Here is an 18,505-nt window from a genome sequence, read left to right on the forward strand (position 1 = left end):
AAAAAGGCCTCTTTTATTATAAAAGCATTTAATGAACAAATAATTATTTACAGTCTGTGTACATTCATGATAACAGTAAACATAGTTTGAAAAACACAAATATTATGTCCGTGTCAATCCGGGTTTTCTGCCAGTTTTCTGATTTCCTCCAGTAGCTCCGAGAAAGCTGGACGACCCTGAGGCCTCTATAGTTCACCACCAAAGAAGAAGAAGAGTGGAGGACGGACAGAAGAACAGAAGGGATTGAGGAGGAGGAGAAGAAAAAGAAAAACAGTGAAGAAGGTGTGATACAGTGGTTGATTTTCTCTCAATATACCAGATGATGTGTGACAATATAAATAACATTTTTATTGCAATATAAATAACTGAGCGGTAATGTCAGCTTAAAATTTAAACTCCATTTACAGTATTTCCAAAGCTTTCAACCACATCTTGTGGCCTTCCTCAGAGGATATCAGTTATTTTGGAGTTTCCATACATATTATCATACGAGCGAAATTCTGCGCTCAGCTCACATCATAACAATGAAAGCATTTCCATGTCAACTAACTACATCTGCAGAGGAAGGCCATTAGATGTAGCTGAAAGCTTCAGAAGCAAGTAAGTGGAACTTGTGATGAGAATTTTTTTGGCAGTGTGAGAAAACTTCAGGAAGGTTTAGTCTCTAGCACATCCCTACGGAGATGTTTGTTCACTTTAGGACTGCAACTTACAAATATTTTCATGATCGATTAATCTGCTCGTTATTTCAATCAATTCTTTGATTAATTGTTTTGTCTTTAAAATGTCAGAAAAATAGTTAAAAATGCCCTTTATAATTTCTTAGAGTTCAAGGTGACATCTTCAAATGTCTTGTTTTGTCTGATCAACTGTCAAACATCCAAAGATATTCAGTTTATTGTCACATATGACACAGAAAAGCTTCAAAAGAACACATTTAAGAATTTTTGCTTTCAAAATTACTAAAACAATATTTAATTATGTATGTATGTATGACTGATTGTTGCAGCTCTAGTTCACTTTGTGAAATAACAGGAAAGTTTTGTGATATAACGAAATAAAATATGTTATTATAGGAAGAGTTTCTTGTAAAAATGGAATAATCTGATATGTAGTAAAAACAAGAAAACATCATAATAACATTAAAAAATACCTTGTAATAATGTGAAAAGGAACGTGTTAAAACAAGAACGTTTTTACGTTATAACGAGAAACTGAGCAAATATGTTTTTTGGTCATGGTGAAACAAAACCACTAAATGAACACATGAATGAATGACTGAGTGGATGAGTGTGTACCTCGTGCCAGCAGCGGTACATGATGGCGTAGAGCGGTTGCGAGGCACGATGCGGTCGGTACAGCCGGATTCCCTTGGTGATGTCATTGACCACATCCAAGTTGGATCTGTTTTCAAACGGAGTCCGACCCTCCGAGTAGATCTCCCACATCACAACACCTGCACACACACACACACACACACACATGTCAGAACTGGTAGAAAACGTACAGCAATACTACTATATTACTGCTGTTACTACTACTTTTAGATTCAATTTTCGTGTTTTAGCTGGGAAAATATCCACTTTTATTAGGCACAACATGGTTATTCTTACCTTCCTGTACAAAAGAGGTGACGGATTCACCTCTACAGAGTTTTTAAAATCCTTTTTCTAACAATTATTCATTCAATTTAGAGCACAGAAAATCCAGTCATCCATAGATCAGACATAGAATATTTGAAACAGGAAAAACACATTAAAAGAGAAAATAATACACACTTTTTAAGATAGGTATAATTTACATTTTTTCAAATGTTTAATGTGTAATTTTTCTATATTCTATGTCAAGCTGGATTTTATGTGCTCACCTCTATCTGAATCTCCCGTTTTATTCTGTGTTGTTGTAGTTACAACCTCTCACCACTAGATGGAGATCATTTCTCGTCTTTATCTGTAGACACCCATATATCTTCAAAGATTTTTTTTTAAAGCGCATTTTATATATGTTATATGTCTCTTGTATTAATTACATTTTAAATGAATCTAATATATTTAAAATATATAAACAGGGATGAAGTTATAAAGAATTGGCTAAAATACCTTAAAATCGATTCAGGTTTAGTCCAAAAGTACTTCATATTTAAGTGCTTAAAAAAGACCTATCAGCTGTTGTGCTTCATCAGTGTATTTGTATTTATTATTATTTTTTTTGTTTGTTTGTTTTTGTATATTTATGCTTATACGTTTCAGTTTTAAAGATACTGAATATCAGTTTTGGCTATAGCAGCTTCAGATTAAAAAATCAGTTGTAATGATCATTAAAAATCTGTGTGGGTCAAATACAACTATTGCTACCAAACTACTGCTAAAAGTACTACTGCTACAGGAATTGCTGGTACTGTTAATTATGCTACTTTTAGTAGTAATTAGCTACTGTTAAGACTGAGTGGATCATGAAGTGGTTCCTCACCGAAGGACCAGACGTCAGATTTGCTGCTGTATTTACTGTAGTGGAGAACTTCAGGAGGCGACCACTTCACAGGGAACTTAGCACCACTAGAACTGGTGTACTGGTTGTCTAGAACGTACCTGCAAATATGAACACACAATCAAAAGATACCAACTGTCCAACTTCTTGTACAGCTTCAAATTTGAACATACAAATTCCAGGAAACCTTAGTTAAGTTTTCTTAAAACCTGAGATAAAATGGCGGCCTTACCTGGTCATTCCGAAGTCGCTGACCTTCACTACGCTGTTCTCATTAACCAGACAGTTCCTGGCAGCCTGGATGAGAGAAAATATCCAAACATTTCCGTTTTGTGCTACTTTATACTTAATTCCACCACATTTCAGAACCATCCATGCACATATAAATGTAGTAGAAAGTAGGAGAAAATGGAAATACTCAAGTACTCAAGTAAATGCTACTTTACTTAACACACTGCTGCATGGAAACAAGAGCTATTTTTTAGAAAATGGTCAAAATTAATGGAAAGTATGCATGATTTTTAATTAATAGGCTAAAACTTCTAGACAATCACCAGCACGGTCCTTGATGTTCACATGACAAAACAGCTGAATATAAACTTTTGCTCATGTATCTTCTAGTGGGAGTTTCACTACACACATGTGGTGACTCACCAGGTCTCTGTGGATGAAACTATGTGCCTCCAGGTACTCCATACCCTCACACACGTCCTGACACATGGACAGAAGCCACGCCTCCCTCAGAGTTCTGCTCCTCTGCCTCAGGTAGTTCAGCAGGCAGCCGTTCTCCATGAACTCGGCCACGATCAGCAGGGGGCGCTGCTGCAAGCAAACGCCGTACAGCTGCACCAATTTAGGGTGGCACAGCCTCCTGAGAGAGACAATAAACACACAGTTTCACTTCCTCGTGGTGACAACAACCTCCGTCTCATTTCTTTCCATCTACATCTTGCTCTGTTCCTCCATCCTCTCTTTGTCCTTTTTCTACTCCCTCCATTGCTCCTTCCTTACATCATGACCTTGGCCTCCTCAATGAAGTCCTCCTCGTACATGGCTCCCTCCCTGATGGCCTTGATGGCCACTCGGTGCTGAGCCCTCCACTTGCCGAGCTTAACCACACCGAACTGACCGCTGCCCAGCTCCTTCATAAAGGTCAGCTCGCTGGGGTTGATCTCCCACTTCTCTGCAGGGAGGGAAAGAGAGAAGAAGAAGAGAGAGAGGAGAATGAGCAGAAAAGAGGAAGAGATATAAGTATAGTATAAATAGAAGAAAGAAAGATACACTAGGTCTCCAGTTAATTTCATGTTAAAGCCTTTTTCTTTACAGGACCCTTGAGGTTGTTAAGCAAGTTTTACCTTATTTATTACACATCACATATTCTACAATACTTCCAACTGTGTTTAAAACTTTCAGGCAGTCATTAGTTTCCACTAAATTTAGTGGGCTATAAAAATCATCTTGTACAAACTTGAAACTTTCTCTGAATGTATCTGTGAGAACTGAGAAACGTACTATTTGGTTCTGCTTATTGATTCCTGGTTGTTAATTACTTAGCCTCCACAGCTGGTTTGCATGCATCAAAGCATCAACGACATGTTTAGTGTCTTCCTCCCAAAACCGTCCCCACTTCCCTTTCACTATCACCCTCACTCCTTAACGACAACTCCCTTCTAAACTGTAACAGTTGTTACAGTTGCTGGGTAGTTATTTTATTGCAAGTATACTATTGCTGCTAAGGGGTTAGGGTTAGGGTTAGAGTTTAGACCAACTGATGAACCTGAGTCACACATACTTATGTACTTTTACATCACTGAAGACAGGCTAATAACACTTTTAAGAAACTTATTAAATAGACACAATAAATCTAAGAAACTTCTACTTTAAATGCAGGTAAAGTACTTTGAACTTCATCACCATGTGATAATAATAACACAAGTTGACAAAAATGAAGGAAAATAACATCTGCAGCTTCAAGTTGTTACAAGTTGATTTTTATAGCTTACTAAAGTTAAGGGAAACTATTGAATACATGAAACCAAATTACCAATTTAAAATATTGTTGGAAGTATTGTAACATTACATATGATTAACTTAAAAAAAAAGTCTAGTAGACTTTACGAGGTGTCAATTTTAACTCAAAAAGTTTGTCAAATTATTGCAAAGTTCTGACTTCTCAACTCAAAGACTTGGAAAAAGAATGTTTTTGCCTGTAGGAAGCATCTCTTGTGTCATGAGACATTCTGTATGTTCACTTAGTGTAAATGTAGCAAAGGTATTATTGATTTATTAATGTGAAATAATACACAGAGCAGCTGTACTGTTTCTTTATTTACCTGAGCTGAATCCTGACGTGGCGGGAACACACCTTCCCATTGGCCCGACTGCATACCGCAACCTGGTTACTAGACCTACACACAGACACATGCCAACACACACATATCATATCTAATGAAGCATTATATGTAGCGCTGTTGTCTCCACCGTAGCATGCACAGAAAGATGATTTGTGTATGTACCTGCTGCGTTGTGTTCGTGGTAGTGTATGACATCAGGTATGGAGCTGAAGGTGTGTTTTTCAGCGAGGAAGAATTGTCCGGTGTCGGTTATTTTAATCTGGTAATGTCTAATATCCCCGGTAGCACTGATCACACAAAAACAAACAGGAAGTTGAAACGTTTATCAATTTACAGCCAACAATTTACTGAATATGTTAGTCTGGGATTTTAACTTTCAGGTGTTGGGATATGAATCACCTTAATGTCTTAGTGTAAACAGACACAGTGTAGACTCCCTTCTGACTGGATTCCCGCACCACAAAACCACCCTCTTTGTCCTGGAAAACAACCAGAAATACATCATTTGACTAAAAAAAAACAAAGACTTTAACAGTCATAACAAATATAAAGAGGCGTTTGTCACTGTTTCTTTCAGATAGCTACACTGCTGCATGTACAGTGAGACAGGTAGACAGGCAGGTGGATACCTCCTGTCTCAGGAGCTGCTCAGCTTCTGTTCTGGTGATGTTCTTGCAGTACCACCTTCAGGAAGGAAAACAAAACAAGCAAACGCACTTAATTGATCAATGGAAAACAGTCATTTTTTATAATAGTTAAATCATCTATGAGTGGTAGTACCAGCCTCTGTAACACCGAAAGCAAAATGTTGAGTTCTTTGATGTTTTAGTTTTCCACAGAATAATGAAAAAAACAAACTACAAGACTCACGAGTTTGCCTCGATTCTGTTTTTCTCTGTCACGTAGTTACTGGGGATGAAGCCTTTATTCCTGATAGAAACACAGTAGAAAGAAAGTATTTAGTGACTTCCTGATGTTATTATTTTCTCATGTTGTGTTTTGACATTGAGTAGGTTGTGAACTTTAAAAGGGGACAAAGTGCACAAAGATGTAGCTTCAGCCAACACCTTTAGCCTGTACAAAATGCACAGTATATGCCGTGTTTAATGACTTTTACTGTACTGTTTTGTTTGAACTAATTCCCTTTTTTGAACAATTGTTCATGTAATTAGTTACAGACCAAAATGAATTTAAATTTAAATTTCGGTGTTAGAATAATATCTATATTACAAAACAACCAAACTGATGCTTTTTTTTTTAATTTGGACAATAGTAATTTGTAGAACAGTAACATGATAAGATCACTTCATCACAAAATGATTCTTAAAAGTCAAAGGTAGATCAATGATAATATTGATATTGCCAGTTCGCAAAAAGTCTCATTCTTTCATTTTGAATATGACATCCCAGCAAGGAGAACATTAAAAATAGAGTCACAGAAACTGAAACTTAAAAATAAGAAATGACACCCTTCGGTCTTTCTGGCCTTTTGTAGCGCTGCCAAAGACGTGTCTGAAACGTGTTTAAACTGGGTTTGGTCGAACGAGTCATTTTGTTGTGAATCTCAACTGACAGATTCGTATCTTTTTGTATGAAACTGGTTTAATTCCACCTACCCGTGTTTGTCCTGCGCTCTCCACCACAGCTGGTCTTGTTTGTGGAGGATGATGTAGTCCTCTCCCTGTAGATTAGATAGAAGTTTATGTGTGAGTGTTAGAGCTGCAAATAACAGTTATTTTCATGTTGATTTCACTCAATCAGTATTTGTCTAATGATTAGACTACAAAATGTCGGGAAATAGTGAAAAATGGCCATCACAATTTCACATTTGAGAAGCTGGAACCTTCTTGACAATCCATTGACATTTTAATCGACTCAGAATAGCTGGTGATTTAGTTTCTAATAGATTCATTGACTAATTGTGTTTGGGTGAGTACCTGTTTGAGTGTGAGGTCAGTGTCCTCCTTGGCGGTGAAGTCATACATGGCGACAACACTTACCAACCCCTCGGCTTCACCATCCTCACCCTCGGGAGGGGGAAGCGGGAGCTTCCTCCTCGACCTGTCGACCTGAGAGAGACAGAGAAAAACAATGAACAGATAAAAACAAATAAATTCCCCATCTTCAGTTACCTTCTATTTTCATGACGAACACACGCTCTGTCTTACCCGGTAGGCATTTCCTGGGTGTCGTCTGCTCTGAAAACACAGGGAGGTGCTTCCCTCCAGCTCCATGCGGGTGCTGAACTCCCTGAAATCATTCAACAAATCAATTAATTTATTGTTCTATTCACTTTTTCTCAAAAAATCCACTTCTCCGGTGAAATATCTACCATATTTGCAGTTTCTGTACAAACATTCTTGGTCCAACATTTATGGGACGTTGCACAATTTTAAACATAAATATTACAATTTGATTTATTGTACCAGAGTTAGCTTAAAGCTCATCTTCATCTGCTGTCCCTTTGGGGTTTTAAGTGAAATGTCTCAACACCTTTGGATGGATTGCCATGAAATTTGGTTCAGACGTTCATAGTCCCCAGACGATATATCACAACAACTTTGGTGATCTTCTGACTTTTTGTCCAGTGTTGATGTGAGGTTGAAATTTATGTTTTTGAGTGAAACGTCTCAACAACTATTGGATGGATTGTCATGACCTTTGGTACAGAAATTCATGTTCTCCTCAGGATGAACTATAATAACTTTGTTGACCTTAACTTTTCATCCAACTCCATCATCACGTCAAAGTTTTAACTTGTCCATTACTGTATTTATCAATCAATCAATCATCCATTCATCTATTTTCCATCGCTTATCCTGGACCAGGTGGCAGTGGCATCAGACTGAGGAAACCCAGACATCCTTCACCCTGGCAACGCCCTCCAGCTTCTCCTGGGGGATCCCAAGGTGTTCCCAGGCCAGAAGAGATATATAGTCCCTCCAGTGTGTTCTGGGTCTGCCCCGAGGTGTCCTATCAGTTGGACGTGCCCAGAACACCTCCAGAGGAAGGCGTCCAGGAGGCATCCTAACTAGGTGCCCAAACCACCTCAGCTCATTCCTTTCAATGTAAAGGAGCAGCAGCTCTACTCCAAGCCTCCCCTGGCTGTCCGAGCTCCTCACCCTATCAATAAGGCTGAGCCCAATCACCCTCCAGAGGAAACTCATTTCAGCTGCTTGTATCCGGATCTCATTCTTTCAGTCACTACCCAAAGCTCGTGACCACAGCTGAGAGTAGGGACGTAGTAAATCGTGAGCTTTGCCTTCTGGCTCAGTTCTTTCTTCACCACAATGGTCCAGTACAACGCCTGCTTTACTACTGATGCTGCACTGATCTGCCTGTCAACCTCACACTCGTCAATACAGTCAATACCCCGACATGCTTGAACTCAACTTGAGGCAGCAACTTACTCCCAGTCAATCAATCAAATCAACCTTTATTGATACAGCACCTTTCACAAGTCGAATGCAATTCACAGTGCCTCATAAGTGATTGACAAACTCACAATATGGTAAATATGGATTGGAAGACTCACGCCAAGATACAAGTAAAATACCAAAATTACAACAAGGTGACTTGTAAAATCTTAATTTTAAAAATGCATGCTAACATTCACGTTTAGCTCAAAGCTCCACGGTGCCTTAGTACAGCCTCAAAGAGCCACTAGTGTAGCTGTAGACTCTTAGTCTTGTTTTTCAGCGTGTGAACTAATGAAACACATGTAAATGAATTCAGATGAAATCTTATCTACTTTTAGTGGATGATACATGTGGACTGATATTAATATTCTGTATGATTCAATTATTCACTGTAAAGATTCGCCTTATTTGAGTGAATCACAAGTGTCTGTTAAGCAGTTTTGATTTGAATAGGACTGAAAGAGCCTGACACATTTTGCTGAGCTGGTTTTGCAAGCAGGTAAAAACTGTCAGAATTAATATTAAAGGGAGATGAAGCATGAAATATAAGAAAATACAGACAAAGAAACCCTAAAACCCCACTGGAGTCACCCTTTTGCACTGGTTATATGCATCTTTTTATCTGTCAATCATGAAAATGAAGTGAAATAATTTAATTGCTGCTTTGAAAATATACATTTAGGGAACTGAATTGCTCCTTATATTGACGTCGGAGCCTGTAAAACATCGGCAGACTGTACCTGGTCTGGACGGCACAGCAGCAGCAGAAGACTGAGTGGATGGAGTGATCTGGAGGAGGAAACAGTTAGAACATGTTCACACTGCATTACTGTGGTCATAATAAAAAAAAAAACAGCTTAGTACAATATCAGTTTCGTTTAGTGCATTTCATGCACGCTGACCGCCACTAGAGTAGTTTTATTGTTTGAGTGAACTGACGCTTTAATATCTACATAAGCTCTTGTGATGGACATTTTATCATTTTAAGTAGGGAAAAAACAAAAATAAAGAGTGACTTACATCTTTTTTATATCTTTCACATTTTCTGATTGTTTCTACGTCTGTTTTAGTTGAACTTTCTTCTCTCATTGTCTCTTTGTCTTTCTCTCTTTCTTTGTGGTTTTGAGTGGGAGGTCTTTGTCCGGAAGTATAGTTTCCTTTTCTATAGAACTGACACACTCGTTGTCTCTCTGTAAATGCGTGTGAGTTTTTCCGTGGGCGATTAAAAAGAAAGAGTGTGGGTCATTTTCTCAGCATTTGTACTGTATGAGTGTATGTGTGTGTGTGCAAAGACAAAAGTCAGTATGTCTTCCTGCTGTGTTTTCTATGTGTGTGTGTGTGTGCAGGTGAACACATCTGCAAACCAATGATCGTTATGTGGCGGCTGATATGTTAGTTATCCTCGTGTCATGTGTTTCGATGCCATCAGGAGTGATGAACTGTTTTGGTGGTTTGTGGTGAACCGACATCCAATTAACACACTTTCTCTGATGTTTCTGTAGGCCAACCGAGAACTTCCCTCCTCCACAGGCTCCCAAGTCAGATTAGAAACAGATTTTTGGCATTTAGGTTTTGGATATATGCAAAACAACTGTTTGTCCTCTTCCTCCAGTCAGATCCGGCGAATATAAATTACATCTGGTTATCGCACATCTGAAGTGGGTGTGGGGCAGAGTATCAAGGTAGTTTGACTTCAGTCCATATTTAAATACCTCATCAAGTTTGTGGTCAAGCCCTGAACTCTCTATTAGTGACATTTATATGGAGGGTTTGGTTACATTGTGGCTTTAAGACACGTGGGCGATTTATATAATAATAAGACTCTGAAGCCCTTTGAAGATCTCTGTCAAGAATATAATTTAGCAGCTAATCAATCACGGCGATACATTCAAATTCATAGTTTTTATTGCATATATTTTGAGTAAATGTTGCCAACCAGAGATTAAAGTTATTGATCAGCTATTATGTGTGTTAGGACTTGGTCACAAGGTATCTAGATGCTATCTTCTCTTGATAAATGAGTCTATAAATGCAGTACAGGGAAATGACTTGAACACCAAACTGGTATCAAGGGACATGAAGACTAAACTTATTCAATTTTAGAATAATTAACCAAATTTACTGGACCCTTCAAAGTTATTTAAACTCAAACTAACTATACATATTTTTCTTCCTATTTTTATTAGTATTTTACACAAGTTTGTTTTTCTTTGATGTCTTATTTATGTTTGTGATTAAATTCTGTCGACTCGCCATTATTATTGTATGAGCACTTTCTATATAGTGTATATATAATGTAAGATTAATGTCAGTGCTCAAATAGCTAATAAATTGCTTATCATAGAAAAAACTTTTTGCAACACTGACTTTTGTTTGTTTTATTCAGCTAGATCTGTTGACTGGCGGTAGACCTATTACACCTTCTTTTTGGAGCAGTAGAAACATCCATAAACACTGAGGAAGGCCTGTTTTACAGTCATCTAAAAAAGAATCCAATGGTACAGTCCTTTATCCATCCATCACATCCACGGTTTCATGCTACCAACAGTAATAATGGTTTGGTATCTATGTTGTATCAATGCCTTCTTAAAGGGGAAATATTCTGCTTTTTGTGATTTTTTTTTGTCATTTTTATACTGTTATGATGTTGGATGATAAAATCAGTAGCAGTAAAATCCTGCTACTATAGTTTGTTTATGTAGCCTCAAGAGCCGAAGGAAGCTTCCTGAGGGGGGTCTTAAAGAGACAGGAACTAAAACGGCCTGTTTCAGACAGAGGCTGAACTGAGGGGCTGCTTAAAGGGCCAGTATAAGAATAATAAGGAGTTTTTAACTGTAAATCATGCAAAGATATTCTAGTAGAGCCCTAGAATAACTTGTTAAATTTTACGGAGGAGCAATAGGAAGCATCCTGACTGGAAAAATCAGAAAGTGACTCTGCAGCGGGTGATTAAAACCACACATCTACCAAACATCAGTGATATCAGTGAGGTGAGGAATCTGCATTGAGTCCAGAGGACACTAAAACACAATACTGAGCCACAGCCTGCTGCCATCTGGCACGAAATAAAGAAGTATCTGCTGTCGTACCACCAGACTCCTCGATTCATCCTCCGCACTCCAATATAAAAAATATTTTATTTTTGTGACTTATTATTTATTAATCCATTTATATAATTTCTGTTTTTGTGAGTAGCATAAATGGACTCCAAATCACATTCTGTTATATAACCTTGTGCTGTAAAATGATCATAATGAATGAATCTTGAATATAAATATAGACCTGGAAATGTGCAATGATTCGCTCCTTTTAAGGACTTTCAAGACTCTCTTCCACCAGACAGGAAGTGGAGGCGGGATTGCCCTGATCTTGACCCTGATCATTCATGTGTAAATATGAAAGACTTTTCTCTTAAATCTGACCACCAGCAAATTATTTCTAATTTTCTTCACAGAACCTACTTGACACTTCTTAATTTACACCTAATGGGTAAGCCAAACGACTGAAACCTTTGTTCACATGATGCTCTGGTCGCACTAATTTTTTTCTCGCCTTCTCGCTGTGATGGTGCTCATTGTAACCACATCTCTTTTTCTTTTAAATGACTCATCTGTACCGGGCACCTCAAGACAGCCGAAAATAGTCTTGAGAATTGGAAGCTTCCTTATTCTCTTGTCATCAGACATTGAGCTCTTACATTTCTCAATGTTATATACAGTCGGTGCTCTCCACAGCACGAGTAAATGGGTGCATCACCACAAATTAGCGATCTTTTTATGATTTGTCAATTTGGATGAGATTTGCATCACAAATCGCCCCAAAATTACTTTTCTATCTTCAGAATTTGAGTCATTCAATCCAATAACATTTGGAAAGTCTATAAGAGCTGTATTATTCACTTATTTCATCTCATTCATGTTTGCTCATCATTTAAGCCCCATCCAAGGAAGTCCATATCCTGACCCCCTTATCGCAGCCTCTCTAAAAATGTTTTTTAAATATTATTCGGCCATTTTACACCTTTATTATATAAACAAGTCCTCCAAAATAAATGATAAAAGACAGAAATCACTGTTGAAAAATAACCTTTTATGATGTAACAACACTATGGTTAAGGTTAATTGTTGGGAGCATCACACAACTCTTGCTGACTTTGTCATAATCTCACAAACAACCACTGACGATAGCAAGAAGACAATCCTTCATTCAAGTTTTCACAGGGTAAAAAAGTTGGGAAGCACTGCTGTAGGAGGTGTATACTGGAAAAAAAACTGCATTGTTTTTATTTGATCCTGGTGGGGTTAAACTGGTTTAAAAAGCCACTTTAGACAAACTGAGCGAGACTGTCCTACCAAGAAAAACGACAAAATCACTTGTTTCAGCAAACGCAACAAAACAACATAACTGTATTTACATTCATGCGACGAGCTTCTTCTAGCAGACTTTAATACGAAAGTGGTTTCTTTCAACCTTAACCCCAACCCTAACAAAGTACTTATTCAAAGGACGGGTTCACAATTTTTCAAGACGGTCTTAAAACAGCAGCACAAAATGAACATTAAAACCTGTTTTTTCTTGCTGTAATCATTCCTCCTGTTCATACTGACCATTAGAAGATCCCTTCATAATGACCTTACAATGGAAGTGATGGAGGACAAAATCCACAGTCCTCATTTTGTGAAAATAAGTTATTATATCCAGAGATAATATGAAGCTTCAGCAGTCTGACTTAGTCACATCAAGTGGATATCTTCCAAAGTGACTTCTTTCTTTTTAGTGCAGAATTTCCTCTTTGTGCTTCCCCATTGAGCGGCATTGGAGGGATATTTAAAAAAAAAAAAAAAAGAGGCAAATTTGTACCAAAGAAGATGTAACGTTGAAAGATATCTACTTGATTTGACTCATTTGGACGCTGAAGCTTCATATTAGCTTCAGATAAACTTTTAAATACATTTTTGCACAGAAGGAGGACTGTGGATTTAGTCCCCCATCACTTCCATTGTAAGGTCATTATGAAGGGATCTAATGGTCAGTATGAACAGGAGGAATGATTACAGATTACAGCAAGAAAAACATGTTTCAATGTTCATTTTGTGCTGCTGTCTTAAACCGTCTTGAAAAATTGTGAACCCATCCTTTACATAAGTACTTTGTTAGGGTTGGGGTTAAGGTAAGGTCGAGGTTGAAAGAAACCACTTTCATATTAAAGTCTGCTAGAAGAAGCTTGTCGTAATCTCACAAACAACCATTGACGATAGCAAGAAGACAATCCTTCATTCAAGTTCTCACAAGGTAAAAAAGTTGGGAAGCACTGCTGTAGGGAGGTGTATACTGGAAAAAAACTGCATTGTTTTCCTTTGATCCTGGTGGGGTTAAACTGGTTTAAAAGGCCAGTCAGTATGAACAGGAGGATCACAGCAAGAAAAACAGGTTTCAATGTTCAGTTGGGCTCCTGACTGTTGCTTTAAGACCGGCCGTTTAACAAACCCAACCTTAACCATAGTGTTGTCACATCATAAAACACCTTTATTTTTCACCAGTGATCTGTAACGGTTTTGGGTGACACACACCCATGATGTCGCTCTGCTGATCAGATCAGAGAACACCTCAGTGTGCCGTTAAGAGTCTTGTGGAGCTGATCTTAATGCCCGCCTTGTGCCAGTGACAGAAACAGAACCGAAACCCTCACTCAATCTGATAAATGTGTCAGTGTAGTCAGCAGATCGGAGGTGCTACTCTGCAGACAGGTGTCTCTGCCTTTCTGCTGCTTTCAATCTCTCCATTTCCACCTCTCTGCACGTCTCCAACATCAAGATTAATTAAAACAGTAGAAAAAAAAAAAAAAGAACCGCAGATGAGCCTATGTGTGTTGTCACATCTCAAATCAAACCGCCAACTTTCAAAATCTCTTATTGGTCTAAATTTGACTGGTTTTCATGGTTTTTAGAGGAAAACGCTAAATGAAGGAGATTTTAGCTCCACATTCACATTTTGGGATTTTAAAAAAAAAAACATTCAAAGACAATTTTTTAAAAGATGTTTATAACTTCCACTCAGACTCATTTATAAGCACTGTTTACTTCACATATTTATATATCTTTCTCTTTTGACTCACAGCACATATGTTGACATTTTAATTGATCTCACTCTGTTTGTTCTGTCATTTCTGAACTGTACATGTTTTACTTTGACTCAGTAAAGTCTTAGCAGTTTATTCTTACTTTTCACACCTCGACAGTGCCGAAACTGTTTTTTTTTTTCATACCTTCTACTCAACCTGATGTTGTGCTGAAAGTGTCGAGTTGTTTAGATTTGTCGAACTCCATTTACAGATGTTTGGTTTTTCTTCTGTGTCCGAATGTCAAGAAAGTTTAATTTCATCTCATAACGCTGTGTGTGTGTCTGTTATATTCTGTAAGATGTAGTTAGTTTATTGTGCAGATGTGTCTGTGTTCACTTACTTGAGTGAATCATGGTCGACTGTGTCTCTTCTTCCTCCTCCTCCTCCTCCTCCTCTTCTTCTTCTTCTTCTTCTATCTCCTCTCCAGCTCCAGCTTTTCTGCTTCAGCTCGAGTTTTTTTCAGCGCCAATTTTCTCTCTGCAATCCGTTGCGTCGACTGGGCTGGTACGACGCCACAGGTGGGAAACCTTGAGCGACAATAGATGTAGAAAGATAAAGAGAAAGAGAGAGAGAGAGAGAGAGAGAGAGAGAGAGAGAGAGAGAGAGAGGCAGGTGGGTGGAGGAAGTAGAGAAGATGAAGGGTACAAGAGAAGAAGAAGAAGAAGATGAGAGGACAAAGAAAAGAGAGAGAGAGAGAGAAAGACATGCAGAGGAAGAGGAAGGGGAGGAGATGTTTTTTTCTTGCTAGTGATGCTTTATGCGTCGACCACATCGATAAAAGTTTCTGACGTCCGGGTTGAAAACATGTCATTATTATGTCTGTGTATATATAGAGAGAGTGGGAGAGACATAAAGACGAAGAGATGGAGAGGAAGTGAAAGACTGACGTGAATGAAACCACAAAGCATCCGTCTCTGCGAATAACTCCAGGAAGAACACACACACACACACACATACTGAAAGCACGCACTGTAAAACTCATAATGCAAAAAAAAAAAAATCAGCTTTAACATTTTTAAGTTGCATCTGATGAACCATGAAGAGCATTTTATTTCCTTTATTTTAATTAAATTAAAGGAAGTGACTCCCTGAAGAAAATGTTAACTGTAAGACATTAAACTGAATCTCAGCTTGTGATGGTCATTTTGTTGTTGTTGTTGTTGTTGTTGTTTGAGCTAAATGCTACCAAGCTCACAATAACAATGCTAACATGCTGACGTTTAGCAGGTATAACGTTTACGTGTTAGCATGCTAACCTTAGCTAAGTAGCACTCAACACAAAGTGCAGCTGAGGCCGTTGTGAGTTTTTCAAGTATTCGACTGAAGTCAAATTGAAGCTTTGACCATCTGATGGCGCTACAGCGGATCACCAAAATTATTACGATTCATCCCGAGAGGAACTAAATTTCATGGCAATCAATTTCATAGCTGTCACAATATCTTTATGTTTTCTTTTATTTCTTTTTTTATTTTCTAATTTCTATTTATTCATTTATCATTTTCATTTTCTTTTTCATTTGTAATTTTTCTCTTTTTCCTTAGTGACCTCGTAGTGGGCGGCGTTGATGTACTGGAGTGCGTTATATTGAAAAGTGTTCCTAATATTTTGCCCCTCTTATGTATGTTGATGGAGTGGACAAAAAATCAGGAACACCATTCCAGTACACCAACACCACCCACTACGACCTCAATAATAAACATAAAGTACAATTATCACCTTTCTGACAATGTCAACAAAAACTGAAAATGTATAAACTTTGTAAAAGTAGAATTTATGGCGGAGCTGTTATATATATTAAACATTCTGAAATGTCTGATATTACATTTGTACTAAGTTAATGGTAACATCAGTATGTATGAAAAAAAATATTCTAAAAAGAAAACATAATTTTAAAAAAGTTTGTCACTTGTTTTAAGAAATTAAGAGGAATATTTGTAGTTTGATGTGCTCTCTGACTTCCCAGCATGCATTGCTACTTGAGTTTACTCTCCAGAATCTTGTTTTTAACACTCAACAGACTCAAAAGTGAGAGGCGGGAGGTGACGTCAAACAAAACTCTGTACAGAAATATGTCAGTTTAGTGCTTTGATCCTCACATTCAAACAGTGGAGCTTTGTAGAACGTGACCTCTGACCTTTTCTGATATCATCAAAGTTTTTGTGTCAATCCAGCACTGGTGTGATCCACCAGAAGGCTCATATTTTCATAAACCTTCATATAGTGTTTCCTATGGTGTCATGATGTATTTGTGAGCTAACAGGGATCCTTTCACAGTGTTTTCTACCAGTTTTCAAACCCGAAGATAAACAATGACTCAGTTTCCAATGAATGAGGTTAATATGCAGATAAATTAGAGATGAGATTAACATTCACCTGCATGAATGTGTACGTTAGCTTAGCATGAAGACAGAGAAGTAGCTAGCATGACTGTGTCCTATACTAACAAAATCCGCCATTTAACAAACAAAGTGTTAATTATTGAGCTTTAGAGGAGCTCGGAGGCAGATTCTGAATCTTCGGACAGAGCCAAGCTAGCTGTTTGTCTTTATGCTAAGCTAATCCTCTCAGCTAACTCTCAGCAAGAGAGTGGATACTGTAGGAATGATAAAAACAAAAACATGTTGATAAAAGCGTAATTAATTAAGTTTCACTCTAAAATTATTTTAAGATAATGTTTTGCAGTTTCAAATGAAAATAGTTTATAGATTAAAAGCTGCAAGACAAGAATATTTAACACATTTTGCATATGCTAATACTATTATAAACTTTTCTGCAGACCAAAGTTACAGGTGTATCTACATGTTATGATTTCATGCCAGATTGTTCAGACTGTAAATATATCACACGACATTTGGTCAGAAGGTAAAATGTTAACACGCTATAGTCACGGTGTCCTACGTGTTTACGTGTTCGTTCCTAACCTCCTAACTTGTTCGAAACTGGAAGAAATAATTTCCCCCTCATTTACAGTGAGACCACTGTGGCAAGATCACTTCTTTTTTCTGTAGTTCCGTAGTTCTTACAGTAAAGTTCACATCCTCATAAGAATATTCTACATTCAAACCCTGTTATTCTTATTTTTCTTCCTCTTCTTATTGCTATTAATGCAAATATATTTAACAACAGAAAGTCAGAACACATGCAAAATTATAAAAGACAAGGAAAAAAATAGACCATATATTCATAATGTTCGACCTCAAGACATCACAACGAGGTTAATTTTATCCATCCATCCATTTTCTGGGCGACAGGCGGACTTCACCTGGTCGCCAGTCAATCACAGGGCTGACATACAGTATAGAGACATTCACATTCACAGGCAATTAAGAGTCACCAATTAACCAAACCTGCATATTTTTGTTCTGTGGGAGGAAGCTGGAGAACCCAGCGAGAACCCACGTAAGCACGAGGAGAACGCACTCCACTCAGAAGGGCCCCAGATGCCCGGAGGGTTTACTGCGCTAACCACTGCACCGCCGTGCCGTTAGTTTTATTTATGCATTGAATAAACGTGATTGTAAATGGAATATTGTTTAGACTTAGTGTTAATTGATTTTTGGTATTGTGATATATAAGTTGATAAAATAATAAATTAGGGGACTTGGGTCAAAAGGTCACACTCACATTATTCTGTGATTCAATCAAACATTAAACAAACATAAACAATGTGAAAAAGATAATATGTCTAATTGTTTCACGCATTAAGAGTCAGAACGTCCTTGAACACACCACAAGAGTTTTCAAATGAGTCCTTTCTTTTAATATTTGCTTCTAATTTTACCTCCGCTGCTGCTGCTGCTGCTGCTGCTTCTAACAATAACACTAGTGGTGACTGTGATGAACTGTAGTTTCAAGTCTCTGCAGGTTGATTTTCTCAGACAAGAACTGAAACCAGTGGCTGTCTGGCATGAAAGGAGTAACTGGTTGTAAATAATGACCTTCTGGACGGAATATGAGGAACAGGTGTTTATGATTAAGCTCAAAGGTTTCATATGAACTTACTGAAGAACTTTTAAATACCGCGAAGTCTTTCAGTCTGAGTGGCTAAACACACTCACGCACATACGTATGTTGGTCTTTCTATATTTGTTGAGACCCCATCAACAACTAAATGCTAACGCTA

The 18,505-nt window shown here is 37.8% G+C and overlaps 1 protein-coding gene across 2 annotated transcripts in view; it reads right to left on the reverse strand.

Moving 5' to 3' along the window:
* The window catches only part of txk (TXK tyrosine kinase), a 21,111-nt gene continuing 2,606 nt past the window's right edge, over positions 1-18,505 (reverse strand). Inside the window, exons 1-17 of one of the 2 annotated variants that reach the window (XM_044342039.1) lie at positions 17,730-17,811; positions 14,722-14,908; positions 9,001-9,049; positions 7,010-7,091; positions 6,779-6,910; positions 6,458-6,522; positions 5,712-5,771; positions 5,471-5,525; positions 5,241-5,320; positions 5,004-5,128; positions 4,821-4,895; positions 3,499-3,670; positions 3,142-3,358; positions 2,720-2,784; positions 2,470-2,588; positions 1,299-1,456; positions 12-185 (exon numbers count right to left, since the gene is read on the reverse strand). In XM_044342039.1, the coding sequence (XP_044197974.1) occupies positions 114-185; positions 1,299-1,456; positions 2,470-2,588; positions 2,720-2,784; positions 3,142-3,358; positions 3,499-3,670; positions 4,821-4,895; positions 5,004-5,128; positions 5,241-5,320; positions 5,471-5,525; positions 5,712-5,771; positions 6,458-6,522; positions 6,779-6,910; positions 7,010-7,091; positions 9,001-9,049; positions 14,722-14,734 (1,539 nt within the window). In that variant the 5' untranslated portion in view covers positions 14,735-14,908; positions 17,730-17,811 and the 3' untranslated portion in view covers positions 12-113. Of the gene's footprint in view, positions 186-1,298; positions 1,457-2,469; positions 2,589-2,719; positions 2,785-3,141; positions 3,359-3,498; positions 3,671-4,820; positions 4,896-5,003; positions 5,129-5,240; positions 5,321-5,470; positions 5,526-5,711; positions 5,772-6,457; positions 6,523-6,778; positions 6,911-7,009; positions 7,092-9,000; positions 9,050-14,721; positions 14,909-17,729; positions 17,812-18,505 lie in introns of those variants that run through there. The other variant, XM_044342038.1, reaches the window with a different exon arrangement.

The sequence above is a fragment of the Thunnus albacares genome, chromosome 22 (assembly GCF_914725855.1).
Source record: "Thunnus albacares chromosome 22, fThuAlb1.1, whole genome shotgun sequence".
NCBI classification, from domain to species: domain Eukaryota; kingdom Metazoa; phylum Chordata; class Actinopteri; order Scombriformes; family Scombridae; genus Thunnus; species Thunnus albacares.